Source organism: Podarcis melisellensis (assembly GCF_964234715.1).
Source record: "Podarcis melisellensis genome assembly, chromosome: 14".
Lineage (NCBI taxonomy): Eukaryota > Metazoa > Chordata > Lepidosauria > Squamata > Lacertidae > Podarcis > Podarcis melisellensis.
The window spans coordinates 2093072-2110162 of record NC_138546.1 but is presented as its reverse complement, the minus strand read 5'-3'; the positions used below and the strand labels follow the sequence as shown (position 1 = coordinate 2110162).

Sequence of the window (17091 nt, the reverse complement as noted above, 5' to 3'; positions counted from 1 at the left end):
ACTTGAATGCAGCAGTTCGATCCCAGATCCCTGTAGATCCCAGCAGCTGGTATTCAGAGGCATACAGCCTGCAATAGCGAAGGTAGAAAATAACCACTGTAGCCTGTAGCCACTGAAGATCTGCAAAGAAGCCAGAAAACTGCAATTTGTGGAGGGTGTTTGGAATTCTCTGTTAGCGTTCACTTGCCTCGCCACCCGCTCAGCAGATCACAGTTCTAAGGAGGCAGGGATTGACTAAATCATTAAATCAGTCCAAGTTTGTGGTGTAGATATGTCCCCGAAGCAGCTCCACTATGGCTTTCCAGCAGCAGAGGGCTTGGCCTTACAGAGCTTAATCAGTCTTATGGACAAGGAAGTTTAAATAACTCAAGGTTCTTATGAACCCATAGAGTTAGGCTTTTCACCTTGTACTGAAACACATTTTTGCAAAGGGTAACCTCCTTCTTCTTTGAAAACACGCGCGCACGCACACGCACACACACACACAGTGATAGTAACCCAGTTAACTTCAAGAGAGCTCATTTGCGAAAACAAAGTACCCATCTTGTGCTTCATCTTTCAAAATAACTATGTGATCAAGAAAAGCGAGTGGCATTGCATTCATCCTGCCACTGACAAATGGTGAAATTGGCCTGGAAGGAACATGGAAATTTGTTTGGGTCATGGGGATCAGGACAGGGATGTCTGTTTTGTGTCAATGAAGCAATCTACAAATAAACCACAGGCAAGGTTGACGTGATAAAAATGCTGGAAACCCCATGAAGAAGTCCTTGCCGTGGAGGGAGGGGACAGCTGATATCAGTCCCCCCCCCTATTCAATTTACACAGTTATAATTAACTACTGAATTGACTAAAGCTCATCTGATTAATCAACTAAGGTTTCTTAAGTTGGAAGATAGATTAGGTAGAAAGAGACAGAGAGAGCTTGCGGTTTCTGTGGATTTGTTTACAAACCCAAAAGGACCCAATGTCAGATCTTATCTGCTCATACTAGGACCTCCCCACAATCACCACCTTTTTGATCATTTAAACAAGTGCCTCAAGTGGCCTTGGCCAAAGCAGAGAGGGAAGAAAAGCCACATTCTCTGCATTGTTGGGGCTTAGACTCCCCCTAGCAGTGATCCTTTATTATACACATCTTTTAGAAAAGAAGAAGATGTGAAGGCCGTCTCAGCCTCTTGTGAACCATCCAGAGTGTTGGTGTTGGGGGATGGAGTGAAAGAGATGCTTTGGTTTCTGAACCAGAGAAGAAAGGTATTCATCAAAATAAAGAAATCATTCCCTCCTTGCATGGCAAAATCAAACAAGCGAATATCTGAGCAAGAGCGGCTTGGAAAACGGCTGGTTTTCTTTACACCGAAATCTGGCACACCTCTTTCTCGTGCCCTATGAAGTGATTCATGTGGGAGTAGTGCTTTGTGAAGATCTACGGATAAGGCTGTGGCAGCCGTCCAAAGACATTTGTGGCTCCCGGCAATCTATATTCCTTTAACATAATTATATCCTTGTGGAGGATAAATCTAGGAGAAGATGGGGGGGATCCAGCATTGGGAGAAGCAGGGGGAACGGGGAAGACAAAACTATATTGCCAGCAAAAGCAGAGGAGCTCCATTTCTCATGCCCCAGCTAATTGCTAACAGAGAAACTGCTGTAGTGATAACCTGGAGCCTGCAGAAGTAGAGGGTGGAGCTTCTTTCTCCTTCCTTCAGAGGAACATGAAAATAGTAGCTATAGACTCAGTGCTGGATGAAAAGAAATGGGGAGTGAGGCTTGCCTGCTCAGGAGCATCTGAGACTCTGAGATTTCAGGGCCCAAACCTGAGACATAGGGGCACCTCTCTGGTGATGTCACAGGCCAGAGCTTCTTTGCGCTCCCTTCCCATCAATGAGATGCCTCTGGGCATCCCCCAAGCATCCTGGAGGCCAGAGGCCTCTCTCACCCTGGTGAGCTTATCTCACCTTTGATAAGCTGCTCCCCTTTCAGCACCACAAGGCAGAGCCCCACAACTGCTTCCGGACTGGCACTAGTGTGTCTTCAGCGCTGAGAATAAAGCCTATTTCTCTCTCCTCCAACAATCACCTCAAAAGGCCTTTAGAAGTTCCCTCCCTCCCTCCACTGGTCTCTGAAGCTCGGCAGGTGCGTCGTGCTCTTTGAGAAACTGTGCCCTTTAGACATTAGAGTGTGCATGTGGAGTAGGGGGTGAGGCATAAGAAGCTAAATAAAATTTAAAAATCTCCGTCAAGACCTTTAAAGCAGCCTCAAAATCTAATCACGTTAACTGAGTTGGTGTTAGCTTTGCCTAAAGGAGCTTGGGGGGCGGGGGCGGGTCAGAGGAAGTAATGCGGGGAAAATACATTGGATTTATCCCTGTCTGGTGAAAGTTAGTGACAGTAATTCTGTTGTGACCTTTAAATTGCCAACTTGGTTTTAAAAGGGGAGGGGGTATTTGTTTTGTTCTCTCTCTCTCTTTTTTACAAAATAAAAAAGTCACATACTTACTTAGGCCATGTCACATACTAAGCACTGAGGTCTGTTTGGAATCCCAAAAGCTTTGGTGGCTTTTCAAAAGCGTCAGGCAAGATCCTTGCCCGGCTGAGAACGAAATCATAGAATTGTAGAATCACTGAATTTCAGAGTTGGAAAGTACGCAAAGGGTCATCTAGTCCAACACAAAATGCACACACACAAAAAACCAAGAACAAGAAAAAGCACAAATAACCCCTCACCCCAAATGCATTTTAAAAGCCGTAGGATGTTAATCTGCTGAACACCTGGCCAAGAGAAATATTGCTGCCTAGTGCTAAAGACAGGCAATGAAGGTGCCCTCTGGGGAGAGCATTCCACAAGCGGAGCACCACCCATTCTTGCTCTGCCACCTTCCTGACCTCGTGTGGAGGAGGCACACTAAGGCGGGCCTGAAAGGATGATAGCAGGGGCCACGTCGGTTCATATGGGAATGTGTGATGATGACGGTGAGATGCTGGATGCTAGAAACCGAGGGAGTTTCTGGGAAGAACTTTTGAGTGTCTGAGAAGCTATGGAGGAGAGCTACTTCCAGAAAGTGCATGATGAAGAAAGCACAGTATTTGGGGACACTTCCTTGCAGTGGCTTACTGAAATGTTCCAGGAGAGGGTCCTTGGCTCTGGATCCAGACTATGGATCCTAAGGTTGCTGTTTTCCTTAATGGAAAAACACATTCTTTTTCTTTATGCTACCCCTATCTGCATCTTGGACAATTACAAGCAGGGATGTCCACATTATCTACACAGAAACTGTTCAAGTAAAGAAGAAGAAGCATTTTGATTCAGGATACTGGATTGAATTTTGTTTTTGTTGTTCATTTATTTAAAATATTTTTAATCCATCCCTTTGACCAAAGATTGACCTCCAAGGTGGTTGACAATACTATTGAAAACAATATTAAACACACACACCACTTAGGATACACTTAAAACATCATGATAGGCCCAATAAATTACAGCAGACAACCTTTATTCAGGTGACTTGGAAAGACTAAGTAAGTGGAAGCATTTTTGCCAGCAAGTGAAATACAAAAGTGCTAGATCCTGGTTCATGTACCTGGGAATGGTGCTCACAGACTGGGTGCCATCACAAGGCTCTGTCCTTGCTACCCTCGGATGGTGAGGGCATCCCCAGCAGGCCCTGGGTGCAGTTCAGCATTCAAAACTCCCATTGTTCTGGGCACGTTTTGCGACAGGGGATTTCATTAACACAAGCAATTTCTGAGCTCTGGGCGCAGTACTGCACCTAACATTTCAGGTTAAAACTGCACAGTGGAGGGAAAGGAGGATCTTTTTCTGCCTCCCCACCTCCTGCCACTCTCCGAAGACTGGAGAAGAGATCCTCTTAAGAATATTAGAGGGGTGGGCAGGGAAAGCATGGCTTTGTTTTTTGCAGTCTTCAGATGAGGACTAGACCACGTGAATAATGAACATAAGATTTTAGCTGTAGTTCATTCATTTTCAGCTTTGTATTCTTGTTATAAAAAAGCGCGCCTCGACATTCTGTTGTGGCTCCCATAACCTAGGTTTAAGATGCCACTTAGCTCCTAGCTTTCATATCTCAATTTCTAACACTGGTACAGTTCAATGTGCTCTGTGCCCATAGACCATTGGAGATGACTGGGCAAATCCTAGATGACGAGTGAATGGATTTATCAGCTTCTAATGTCTGTTAAATCTGGACATTTGCAGTTCCTTCGGCTCCCCCAGAGAACGTGTCGGCTGAAGCTGTGAGTTCCACTCAGATCCTCTTGACCTGGGCGGCTGTCCCTGAACCTGAACAGAACGGGCTCATCCTTGGATACAAGGTAGATCTTCCCAAGTGCTGCTGAGTCTTTTCTGCCTTTGGATAAGCAACGTGTTGTTTTTACTTGATTTTGTTGTTATCTATGTACTAGTAAGTATTGGGGTATTAAAGTCCTGGCATCCAAACTGAGTGCTGTAAGGTGTATCCCAGAGCTACAATCCCATACAGATCTCCTGTATTTTAGCTGAAAGGTTCCATTCTAGAGAATTTAGGGATTGCTACTAATGTCAGACTGAAACACAACAAGCTGAAGAGAATCCTGTGGCACAGCATATTCCGTGCTGCATCAGTTAAGCTATCATCAGTGAGATCTCCCCACAGATACAAACGAGCAGATTGAAAAGGTTCACTTCGCAGGACAGGTTATCAGTTTGAGTTACTCAGAAGACTGCAGTTTGAACACTGAATGTTCAGCATACAATACAGCATACATGCGAGTTATTAAAGACTTTCCCTTGTCTCTCATGTACTGTCTAGCTAATACTTTTGACGTCCTGCTAACATGCACCAATGACTAGGAGACGCTATGTTGATTGCTTGTTTATGGATGGCAACTACCGTCTACCTGACAAGACTAACCCATTGCTGCGTGTTTGTTGGGGCTGGCAGGGCAGGTGTGTTTGTTTGTGTAAGAGAGAGATACCAATGTTCTTTCTGTGTCTACAGAGAAACACTGCAGATTTGGGATTGTAGTCAGCAGAGGAATTTAACCCAGCAGAGAAGTCTTGCTGGGGACTCGAAGGACATGTTGTTTGCTTTTGGGGAGCTGCTGCTGCTGCTGAACAACCTAGCATAGTCTGTCCCCATGCAAGCATGCTTCTGACTTTGCAGCTAGAAAGTGGGGCCCACAACAAACACTGCTGAGTGGTGTGTTCTTGTTCAGCCAGCCATGCTCTCCTCATTCCTCCACTCCCTGTCTCTGGTTTTCCCTTCAACAGACACTCAGCACGGCAACACCACTCAGCATACCTCATGGACCTATTTTTGGTTTTTCCCCCTTCCAAGGTTTTTTTTTTTGTGTAATGCTCTTTGATACTTCTGCAAATCTTGGTGTTCTCACAAGCCTGCTGAAACCCATTGATTGACTACATAGGAATTGGCAAGAGGTTTGCCATTAGTACATAGGGTTGCAAACATATATCCCCAGTTCTCTCTTCTGACAAATAGCAAAGTTTCCGGAAACCAGGCAGAGGGCCTTCTCGGTAGTTGCACCTACCCTGTGGAATGCCCTCCCATCAGATGCCAAAGAGATGCACAAATATATGACATTCTGTAGACATCTGCCTGTGGTAGGAAGCTTTTGATGTTTGCTGTTTTGTCCTGTGTTTTTCTATTTTGTTGGAAGCCACCGAACGTAGCTGGGGCAACCCGGTCAGATGAGCAGGGTACAATAACATTGTTGTTGCCGTCCCTGTAAAATATTGTTCCTGGAATGCCTTGCTGCTTGTGGGGAGTGAGGTAATGCTCCCTATCCTTTTCATATCACTCCATATGTATTTATCATACTCTTCTTTCCCCCCCTTCAGATTTTGTTCAGGCCCAAAGATGTGGAAAGCAAATTAAGCAGCCAAGTTGTGAGAGGGAACCACACCCTTTCCATCCTTCTAGCTGGTTTGCGGAAATATGTGCTTTATGAGATTCAGGTTCTGGCATTCACACGCATTGGGGACGGGATCCCCAGCTCCCCTCCAGTCATCGAGAGAACTAAGGACGATGGTAAGTGTATGTGGATCGCTAGAACCTTCTAGCTTTTTTGGGGGGGTGCATATCAGCAGCTAATCAGGTGGATTCCATTTTTAATCTCAAAGAACCGGATCCTCCCCTAATGTAAAGAGCCACAGTCCTATTAGTTTCTAGCTGAGAATCTGCTCCCAAAAATTGCAGTCTATTTCCCCCCCCTCCTCCCAGTAATTGACAAAAAGATTGTTTCACTCTAAAACCTGATATTTTATAGCCAGTTCCAGCCTGAAGCAAATTTTTACAGCCCAATTATGAACTCCTACAGAAATCCAATCATAGTAATAAAAAAAAAGCTGTGGGATAATGGGACGTGATAAACAAACCTTGCTGTGATTGAATGTGAGCGCGATGTGGTGTTTCCTGTCCCAAGAGTGTGCCTAGATCAACCTTGAACAAAAGAATAATAAAATGACCTTTTGTGAAATTAGTGCATGAACATTGTATTGTTCTACTTGCCGACACTATCTGTAAGCCTGAGAATTCCCGTTTAGGGTTTGACATATTGAAAGGACGAGAGGCTTTCTGGGGTCTGATGCAAGGAATGTGTATTCATTAGCCACATGGATGTTCAGGAGACTCAAGGCTCCAGGGCTCACTTTCAGAGCTTCGGCAGACCAGTTGCCCACTTCTGCTAAGCCTGGATGCTGGGGGGGGGGGGAGAGGGGTTGGCTAAATGGAGCAGGGGGTGGGGAAGATTTCAGGCTGGAAGAGGGGAAGCCCCAGGCATTTTTCTGTCAGCTCTTGTTGAATGTTTCTCCCCCTAAAATTCTAACAATATTTCTCTTTTTATCATTATCCATTGGCTTGCTTGCTATCCCATGAGCTTAGAGCAGCTTTGCAGCAGCATTTTCCCTCAGTTTTAATAATTCTGTCCCTAAGGAACCCACAATCTGAGAAAAATCAAATGGTTTGAGGAGAAAAGAGGTCAAATGAAAGAAATATAACATTGTGTGTATATATATATATATGTGTGTGTGTATATATATATATATATATATATATATATATATATATATCCACACTGAATAACCAGTCCAAAAAGTCATTCAAAGGACAGCAGTTTTTAAAGAAGGCAGCCAGCAGCTCAATGCCTGCTTGTTGTATGGTTGGGCCCAGGCTACCCGAAAGATCGTTTCCCACTCTATGAACCTGCCTGGCTGCCAGGATCCTTGGGTGAGCACTTTCTCTTGGTCCCAGCTGGTGGTGACATGAGGGAAAGAGCCTTTTCTGCCCCCATATTGTGGGATTGCCTCCCAAGAGAGGCTAAATGGATCCCCTCCCAGTTATCCTTCTGCCAGCAGGCTAAAACCTCCCTGTTCAGAGAGGCCTTTGGAAACTAAGGAGGAGACGATGCTGTTCATTGGGCTGCTGTCAGAACCGATTGTTTCAAGGCTGGTTCTAAATTGTGTTTTAATATATTTTGATGATTGTCTCTCCCCCCCCCCCGCCCCCTGGTTTATTTTTATTACTTTGTATTTTATTACTTTGTTTTTAACTGTTGGAAGCTGCCCAGCTTGGAAGAAGAGCAACATAAAGATGATGAGGATGATATTAAAGAGGTGCTGCAGAGAATAGTCTGAGCTGGCTGGAGAGCAGAGTTATGATCAGTGCTTTTTTCTCCCTAAAAAAAATGTTTAGGGGTACTCTCATTTTCCTACTCATATTGAAATGCTGCCCCTCAATGAGGTCAAACTTAGATTCACAAAATGTTTAGGGGTATGCTTACCCCTGTGTACCCCCGGAAAAAAGCACTGGTTGTGAGCATTAAACAAGCGCTATACAGTATACCATTAGATTTCGGAAGGGGCTTTTTACGTCACATGAAAGCTCAGATGTAATGTGGAAATCAACAGTTAGGGATGCATCAGGGAAACGGAATCACCTGCCATGTGAACACAGCCCAAGTTGGGTCAGGCTGCTCTTTACAGAAGATAATACCTCTTAGAGTTATGGGCTGGCCACAGGAGGGGGATAAAGCATGATAATGTCATATATACCATTCTCTGGCTACAAATCCATTGCATAAACAAATACATACCCAAACTGCCATGTAACAAGCATCTTGTCCTCTTCCTTCCTGCATTACCTGTTGTCAAATGCTGCTATTTGTTCTTCCATCCCCACGCTCCTGACATAAGCCTGCTTGATTCCTTCCTGATCAATTTAATTAAAAGCATCATAGGGGGGAGCAGAGGTGGGATTTCAGCTTAAGGGGGTGAACATCAGTACCTCTGGATTTGCAAATTATCATTAGCTCCCCCTGGTGACCTTGATAGAGGTAATTCAGCGGCTGGCCTGCTGTCTGTGGCAAGGCACAACTTCTCCCCCTCTGATGCTTATGGCCAAACAGAGGTTCCCAGATGCCTAGGTGAAATTGGAAGGCAAATTGAGAGTTAGCTACATGGCTGGAGAATATGATTCAGCTTCGGCAACTGTGTAACGACTTAAGAATCTGCTTAACCTCTCAAGGAAAAATTCAGTATATGAAGCAATATGCTATACCCAGAGTTATGAAATGCCTTTCAGAATCTGATTGGCATACAGACGTCCCATTATATAGGCTCCAGCATGATTGTCCCCTCTGAGGTCAACCCTAGTTTATCAAAACATCATCATAAATATATTTACTAATGCAATAAAACATAGGAAGTCGGTAGCTGCAATATAACAAGAATTGATGGCTAAGTTGACCTCGAAAGACAGCAAGCTTTTTATGTTGCATGGCGTTTTTTAAGTCTCTTCTGGTCTAAGACGAGTTTTGCACAAGTCCAAAGCTTGCTCACTTGCCTTAGCTTATCAAGACTCTTGATCCAAAGGCACCAGTTTACATCCTTTCTCCCTGAGATTCCATACCATGTCATAAAAGAAATTGGGATAAGTTCGCACCTGCCAGGCCCTATCTAATGACCGTTCTCTTGGTCTTTTTAGCCCCAGGCTCTCCAGTGCGGATGGTGTTCCCCGAGGTGAAGCTGACCTCTGTCCGGATTGTGTGGCAGCCCCCTGAAGAACCCAATGGGATTATTCTTGGTAAGCAAGAGCAAAAGCTGTGTCAAGGGGGGGGGGACCAAAAGAGGCAGCCATAGAAATAGCCTCTCAGCGCATGCTTTTGAATCACTTGAAGGTGTGCATATATACCAGGCATTATGGAAGCCTGGAAAATGCAGTGGTTCACATGGTACCTCCTCCTGTGGCCTACTTTGCCTTCAACCCATCAAACTAGCTTGTTGTGAATTCCGAGGGTTTGGATGCACTCATTCTAAAGCCAGGCCAGGGGTCTTAATTCTGTAACTAGGGGCAGAAAGCAAAAAATAGCACAGTGAGGAACTCATAGATGGCATGCATGCTACTGTCCGGGGATCGCAAGTGCCCCTCACCCTCTGGAACTAGCATGCCAAGCAGGCCATGGGGCAGAGAGCTTATCAGAGATGTTCTGCTCAGAGTGTGGACTCTGGGATGCCTTCATGAGATCTTGTGGGTACTCAGATGTTTAGATCTCACGAGTGCATCCCAGAACCCACATGCTGAGTGGGACTTGTCCAGTAAGCAAGGCAGAGAGCTTCAAAGTTCTTTCTGCGCTGGGAAAACCTAGAGGAAAAAGGAGCTTTTAAGCTCTCCGTCTTGCGTTCATTTAATTGGCGCAATTTCAACCAGCTGGCTTTCAGCGGTGCAAGTTTGAAATCACACAAGTTAATTGCACATAAGATACAATTGTGCTGCAATGACAATTTTCATGCTGTGAAATTTCTTCTGCTCTCACAGAGCTCTGTGTGGGAGCGAGGCTCTTCTCAGTTCCCTTCTCAGCATTCCTCCACCACCCCAAATACCTCTGGAATGATGCTGGGTGTAGGGCACAAATCTTCTGCTCTTGCCATAGGCAGTAGAAAGACTACATTTTGAGGATAAAATCGCACATCTCCGTGTTGAGTCAAATGCTGCTGCCTTTACGGAACCAGATGAGGTGTCTGACACAGCAACTTGCCTGATTTTGTGGGATTTTGTCTGTTCATGACGTCTGAAATGTAGACTTGCTTGACTCCTAGCCATTATGACTAATTCGAGCTAGTAGCCAAGGGAGGTGGAGTGGCCAGATGAGTCTGTGATGTGGTGAATGTATCTTTACGTGGTGGTGGGAGCACCTGGCACCTTGAAGGGAGTCAGTAGTGCAACCAGTTTTAATGAAGTCACCCCAATCCAGACCCTGAAGTACTTGACAACTGGTACCCCGTCACAAATAGTGCCTTCAAGGGAAGGGAAGTGCTTAAGAGTGTGGTAGCAGTCCAGCTCTAAGCACTTTTGGAGGAAACTGATGATTTGACCTGTTTCAGTCTGGGTTCAGGCCTGGTTTGGGGACAGAGTCAGTTCTGCTTGCCCTGATGCATGAGCTTCTTCAAGGAATTGTGACATTGTTGGTCTTGCTTGATCTTGGTTCACCACTACAGTAATTTCCTTGCTGGAAATGCACATAATTTTGCCCCTACTCTCATGGAAGCTTCTCACACCGGCTTTAAAAGGTTGCTGAAATTGCAGCTTTAGTATCTTGTGGTTCACCCCTGATACATATTGCACACAATTAACCAATGGACAACATTTGAAAAATGAAAGCTTAAGTCTTTCTGATTAATGTTAAGTCAATAATGCTAGGTACCTCCAAGCAATGCAATTATTTTGCTGTTTGCTTGCTTGCTTGCTTGCCTGTTTAGCAATGTCTGATAAGAGCTGTCTGAGTTCCTCCCTGGGAAATCTAGCAAACCTATTTGTTGTTTGGCATTTTTTGGCTGCCCCATAGTGATATATGATAAGACAATTGCACTTGTCTGACTTTGCCACCTAAGGCTGCCCCCTTAAATGGTGAGCTACTTTATGCTTTGTGTCAAATAAAATCTGGAACCACTCATTGCGGACAACAATGTTTCCTCATATGGTGTGTTGCAGCCCCAAATTCTCCCTTGATTATAACAAGGCCCACAAGGTAGTTGGAAGCATCATTAGATATGATCTAAAAGCAGCTCTTTCAGAAACTTTTAGAAAGAAGGAAAGATTCATCACAGTCAGAATCCTGTTGGGTACTCCTGACATTCAAGTTGCTTATTTTATTTTCAAGGGACCTCTGTGCCTTGTGTGCTTATTACCAAATTAAGCCCAGGTACTGAGACACAGGATTCATGTATAAGGAGGAATTCCACCTACTGAAACAATTTGTTCGAAAAACAACTCATAAATACTTATCTTTTGTTCTGTGTCCCTGTTGCACTGCTGAGCAGCTCTGGATGGGGTTTGTGAGGTTGTGAGGTTCTGCTGCGGTGAGATCTTGAGCTATTCTCAAACCGTGAAATTCTTCACTGGTGAGAAGGAATTCTTAGTTAAGTGTGAAACTCAAAAATCCACAGCTTCATTCTCAGGCCAACGATGAAAGAAAAACAAGCTTGCCCATGGGGTTTCAATGTGAAGGCCAAGGGCAGGTAGCCAGCTTGGTGTCCTCCAGGTTTTGTTAGACTCCCAACTCCCATCAGCCCCATCCAGCATGGCCAATTGACACAGGTGATTGTGGGAGTTGTAGTCCCCCACATCTTGAGGGCACCACATTGGTTACCCTTGGCATATGAAACATTGTTGTTCTTTGGGACAGCTTTTGTGGTTCTTCAAATAGGCACATCAAACGGAAAGATTGTTCACTGTATTCATTTGTTGGCATTGTGGAATCCAACATGACTGTGCTAAAAGAGTCATGGTGGTGCAAGGTCAATACAACAGAAGGGTAAAACGTGCCTTTGCTTGCCATATCTGGGCACTCTGGTGTCCGACTACTAGTACCTTAATGTTGCTTTCACATGAAGAAATATAAGATGTGAGAAGATTTTCCCCAACATGTTCCTTGTGTTTCCCTGGTTTGCTTCACCCTGAGTTTGCTCCTCCTGAATGTCAACTTAACCATTACATTTCTAATATTTTCTTCTGCCCTCGGAACTTGTCCCGTTTCCAGAAGAGGAGTTATAGCTTGGGGGTAGAGCACAATGCTTTGCATACAAGAAATCCTAGGTTCAGTCCTAGCATCTCCTAGCATCAGATCCTAGCATCTCCAGGTGGCACAGTGAAAGTCATCTCTGAAATCCTGAAGACTTGCTAACAGACAGAGGAGGTAGAAAGTTTGACTTGATATAGGCTCCCTAGGTTCTTACATAACTTCAGTTTCTTCATTTCACTAGTATCCATTTTTCTACATTGCATCACCAATAAAGCACTGCAAAATCACACTATTTTAAGTGGTTATAGGTGATCACATCAATATTCTTTTTTTCTCCTTGTTTTTATGATGAGGACATGCTCTCCCCCACTCTTGATACAAATGTGCTTACAGCTTAGGGGTTTGGGGTTTTGATGGAGTTTGACTGTTGTTCATTTTACAATTGTGCCACTGATTCTGTTTTTCTGCAGAAAAAGATTCCTGCTTCACTCATGTGCATGATCATCTCAAATCAGGGTGGTTTTTTTAGCAGAGTTATATCAATCTGCATATGTGCATTTGTAATGCAGAGGAGGGAAAATATATGAATGAGCAGAGTTCTGTACAGAACTGAGAAACTAAAAAATGAAGGCTTTCTGATGTTCCACTTTGGGACCAAGGCTAAGTAATTTTGAACTCAGGGGAGAAAATAGGATGGAAAGATGTTCTGATACATCAGCAAGAAGTATACTGAAGACTTGTCTGTGCTGTACAATTAAATGGATTGACTGTCATGTCTTCTTTCCAAGTAAATCATGAAGGAACTAAAGATCTTCCAGTAGAGAATTCTCAGAACACTGGGAGAGAAGCAGAGACAGCAATGCAGGTGTAAAACCAGTACTGTTTTGTATCGTGGATCCACGTTACATTCTGAATATCAGTGCTTTTTTTTCTAAAAAAAAATGTTTAGGGCTACTCTCATTTTCCTACTCATATTGAAATACTGCCCCTCAATGAGGCCAAACTAGGGGTATGTGTACCTTTGTGTCCCCCTAGAAAAAAAACACTGCTTAACATAATTTGAGTTCCAACAGATGTGGAGGTAGCTGAAGTGTCCCATGATTACTATATCTCCTCTTTTTGAATGTTTGGTAATTTGCTATAGGAAGGCATTGTCTAAGTCCCCATTCTGGCTTGGTAGTCTATAGCAAATACCCGCACTAAGGTCGTGGTTGTTTCCCTCTTCTATCATTTTTATCCATATACTCTCAATCTGCCTTCCATGCTCCAGGTCATAGATCTCTTCACAAGTGTAAACATCCTTTACATATCCCACTGCTGTTTCCTGTTTGGTCTTTTGAGAAATTATACTCCTCAATTTCTACATTCCAGTCATGATTCTCATCCCACCAAGTTTCAGCAATGCCTATTAAGTCATTTTTCCCATCCTGTATTCAAAGCTCAAATTCATCTTGTTTGTTTCCCATACTCTGTGCATTAGTACAGAGAACTAAAACCAAGAGTCATTCCCTGTACCTACTTCCTTCTTGTGGTTTCCTGCCTTTAGCAGGTTTCTGGATCACTGCTTCAGTTTCCTATGCATCAATGAAGCTATTATACCCCGCACCAGGTGTTCCCCTGACATCTGTTATATTCTCTCTCTCCCCCCCCCTTTCCTCCCCCCTTTCAGGTTTTAGTTAAAAGCTCTCCTGATCAGGTTCATGATATGTAATTGCCTGTGGTTGGCTTATAAACCTTGGTTCATTTTAACTATGGCCTGATATTACATGCAGATGCTGTCACAGATGCTGATCAAGCCACAAAGTCACAAGGCAAGAAGATTTGGGAAACAAATCAAACTTTGGAGAAACAAGCCATTGTTTGTTTGATTGCCTGTCAGACAACTCCTGTTTAACATGTGGTTTATGAAATAAACTATGACTTAAACCAGCTGTGGCTAACCAATGCCCTGGACATTTGATCTGCCCCCTCAAAGACCACACTGATTTTGTAGCTGCAGCAATAAATAAATGAATGTAGACACAGCAGTGGGGTATGGCCTCTGCCCAGCCTAACAGTTTAATGGGGGTACATATTGCCTCCTCCCCAGACACCAGGTCAATCACTTGATGAGTCAGGAAGGGATGATAACCCCCTCCAGCTCAGCTGTTCTGTATGGAAAAGCTGAGAGAAGACTCTGTGCCTCTGAAAGCTTAAGCAGGCCTCTTTAAGATGCTCTTGCCTCCAAAAATAACTTTTAATTCAATCTGTTTGCATTGGTCTTGCTGCTGTCATCTTGTAGCCCTGTGAGGATACAAAGGGCTTGGCAATGAATGTTTTTTAATAACTTAGATCAAAACATAACTCAGCCTTTTGGAGATCGGCAGCGTGAAAAACCAGGAGGCTCCTAGAGAGAAAAGTTTAAATATTTCACAGTGCCTTCGGGTGAACTCCAACTCTTATTTCCGAGACTGTGAAAGAGGTGCCATGTCCCTTGTATTTTTGATGGAGACCTCCTTTGGACCTCTCCCTCTCCCCACTTTAGACAAAGCATCGCCTTGCTACTTCTGGAAATACAGATGTATTTCAAAACATCAGCTGCAGAACTGGACACAGTCCAAGTTAGAAAATGGGTGTTTTGATCTCATGCTGCATTCATGCCCACCTCCAGCCTTTGAAATGCTAAATGTTAAAAATCCACACTGGAGCAACTTTAACCTTTCAGTATTATGCAGGGTGTTTCGCGCTTCTCTCCTCGAATGCTGCAACAAATTAATAAATGTCTGCATTTTCAGGTATGCATTGCCGCTTCTAGAGGCTGCCGGTGCTGGTTCTGAAGGGCTTTGTATGGTGATGATGAGCATAAAAGCAGCATTAGTATTCCGAGTACAAAGCCACACTCCTGCCTGTTTGCTTTGGGGAAAGAAGCAGGTGCCTTGGAGTGACCTAACATTTAACAGATACATTCAACTGTTGCCTTTTATTTGGTTCAGAAAGCTCCAGCACGCCAAAGTCACTTGCTTTGTACAACAGTCATTAGAAGACCACCTTTGGCACACTTTGTAAAATTCAGGCTTTAAAGAAGGACTCTCAGTAACCTGAAAGAGGCAAGTGTCAGGTTTATGTGGGGAGTCACACCCAGACGAGAGTGGCAGGTGTTTGTATAACATGTAATAAATTTGCAGAGCATGCAATCATAAAATGTGGCGAGCAAAGCTGAGTTATTTTTTAAAAAACAAAAACATCTTTCAGTTTTGGCTGCAGTCCTATGTGCATTTACCTGGGAGTAAGTACCACTGCATGTGATGGGATGTGATTCTCGGCAGGATTTTCTTTGCTAGACAAAATAATGGATGACAGGTCTATTAGCAGCTCTTAGCTCTTCAGAGGCAGTTTTCCCTCGAGTAGCTTATGCTGGAGACAAACAAGAGGTCAGTTGGTTGCCCTTGCACCTTCCGCACTTTCCAGAGGCATTGCTGGAATGAGGATGCTGGGATGTTCAGTTCCAGAGAGTGCTTCTTTGGGTCTTATTTATACTGCCACCCTTGGTAGCACAGCCTTTGGGTGTTGCTCACTATTCCTCTTGTCAGTATCTCCTTGATGTGCCCTCTCACCACCCTCGATTTTATGGTGTATTATTGCACCGGCCAGTCACCCTATGTAATCTGCCAGTCAAAAATCCCTTTAAGTTTGATTGTTAAGTGCCCTGTAGTATCTGAATGACTGTCCACTCCGGTCAATCACTGGGGAGGGAGCAGTTTTGGTGAAAGCTTTGCTTATTAAAAATATATCCAGTCTCCATTCCGTTCCAAATGCCAGTCATCTCTGTCTCTGCCACTGCTACTTTTCCTGCCATGAGTGAGGTTTGTTGGGGCATTGTGTGAGCAGGCAAAGATGACAATGGAGGGTGTGATGGGTGCTAGGGGTGCCTGCAAATGTTTGGCACACACTTGTTTGGATTGCTGAGCTAATTTTGTGTGGTGGGAGAAAAACTTATTCCAAGTCAACTTGACTTAAGTCTCTGGGGAGCTTGCCATCACTACAAAAGCCCCCTTTTTTTCTTCCTATATACAGGGCCATCTTTACCTGGGGGTGAAAAGGGTGTGGGGCACCTGGGCACCAAATTCTAGGGGGCACCAGGCGCCTGCCACTGAAGCCGCCTAAGCTCTTAACTACCTGTTATGAAATAATAAATAATTTTGACCAAGCTAGAAAAACAAAATACATATATACCTAGGTATTACTGAAATGTTCTCAAAGCTACAAACATGAGTCTGACCAAACTGCAGGAGGCAGTGGAAGACAGGAGTGCCTGGCGTGCTCTGGTCCAGGGGGTCACGAAGAGTCGGACATGACTAAACAACAACATTACTGAAATGTATTCCTACTGTTTCACTAAAGTACTTTCAACTTTGTGGACTCATTTATCAAAAACCCACCGCACCAGCAGCAGCGCCTGTCATTCACAACAGCACTTTTTAATTTCATCACTGGGCGCTGGGTGGATCTTTGCACCCTGGCGGCACATATGCTAAAGACGACCCTGTCCATATACATAAAAATGTAATCCTCCATCAGAGGATTTGCATAAAGGCAGGGCGAGAGGGAGAAGAAGAAAATGCGGTTTTTAAAATGGTGGTTTTAAACAGCATCAGAAGTTTGAATAAAGAAGGGGTGGAGGGACGCAGAGGAACAGTGAGGTGATGGGGATTCGGGTGAGGTATAAAAGGAGGGGTGAGGGTTGGCAAGGAGGGTAGGAAGTTTGGTGGGGGTAGGCAAGCAACAGGAGCAGGGGGGGCAGCCCCTAGTACTACATAAATGTGAAGTCTGTACTTGGAGCAGAGCATGGATTGAAAAATCAGCTCAAAACAATGGTTGTGCGAAGCAGTCTCCAGACATGGCAATAATGCAGAAGTGAGATCATTCCATGGGAAAATTCTGCAACAAAAAAGAAGCAAAGACTAGGGAAACTGCTTGGGTGAAATCAAATGAGAGAAATCGATAGAGGTAAATGGAAAGTGTTCAAAGAGAAATTAATGTATGCCCTGGGGCTACAGAAGCAACGTAGCAATAAATGCAG

At 44.1% G+C, this 17091-nt stretch overlaps 1 protein-coding gene and 1 long non-coding RNA gene across 8 annotated transcripts in view; one reads left to right on the top strand and one right to left on the bottom strand.

Moving 5' to 3' along the window:
- Window positions 1–17091, top strand: part of SDK1 (sidekick cell adhesion molecule 1) — a 597718-nt gene that overhangs the window by 494780 nt on the left and 85847 nt on the right. For all 6 annotated transcript variants that reach the window (XM_081889040.1, XM_081889039.1, XM_081889043.1 and 3 more), the window contains exons 27-29: window positions 4216–4331; window positions 5857–6046; window positions 8999–9097. In XM_081889040.1, the coding sequence (XP_081745166.1) occupies window positions 4216–4331; window positions 5857–6046; window positions 8999–9097 (405 nt within the window). The remainder of the gene's footprint in view (window positions 1–4215; window positions 4332–5856; window positions 6047–8998; window positions 9098–17091) is intronic.
- On the bottom strand, window positions 4359–9060 carry LOC309357313. 2 transcript variants are annotated; one of them, XR_014163080.1, is made up of 4 exons: window positions 8957–9060; window positions 8300–8434; window positions 6390–6457; window positions 4359–4641 (listed from the first exon to the last, which is right to left on the bottom strand). It is a non-coding gene; the product is annotated as an uncharacterized lncRNA (long non-coding RNA). The 2 variants fall into 2 exon arrangements; XR_014163081.1 differs by lacking the exon at window positions 4359–4641 and adding an exon at window positions 6058–6152 and having other exon boundaries at window positions 6394–6457.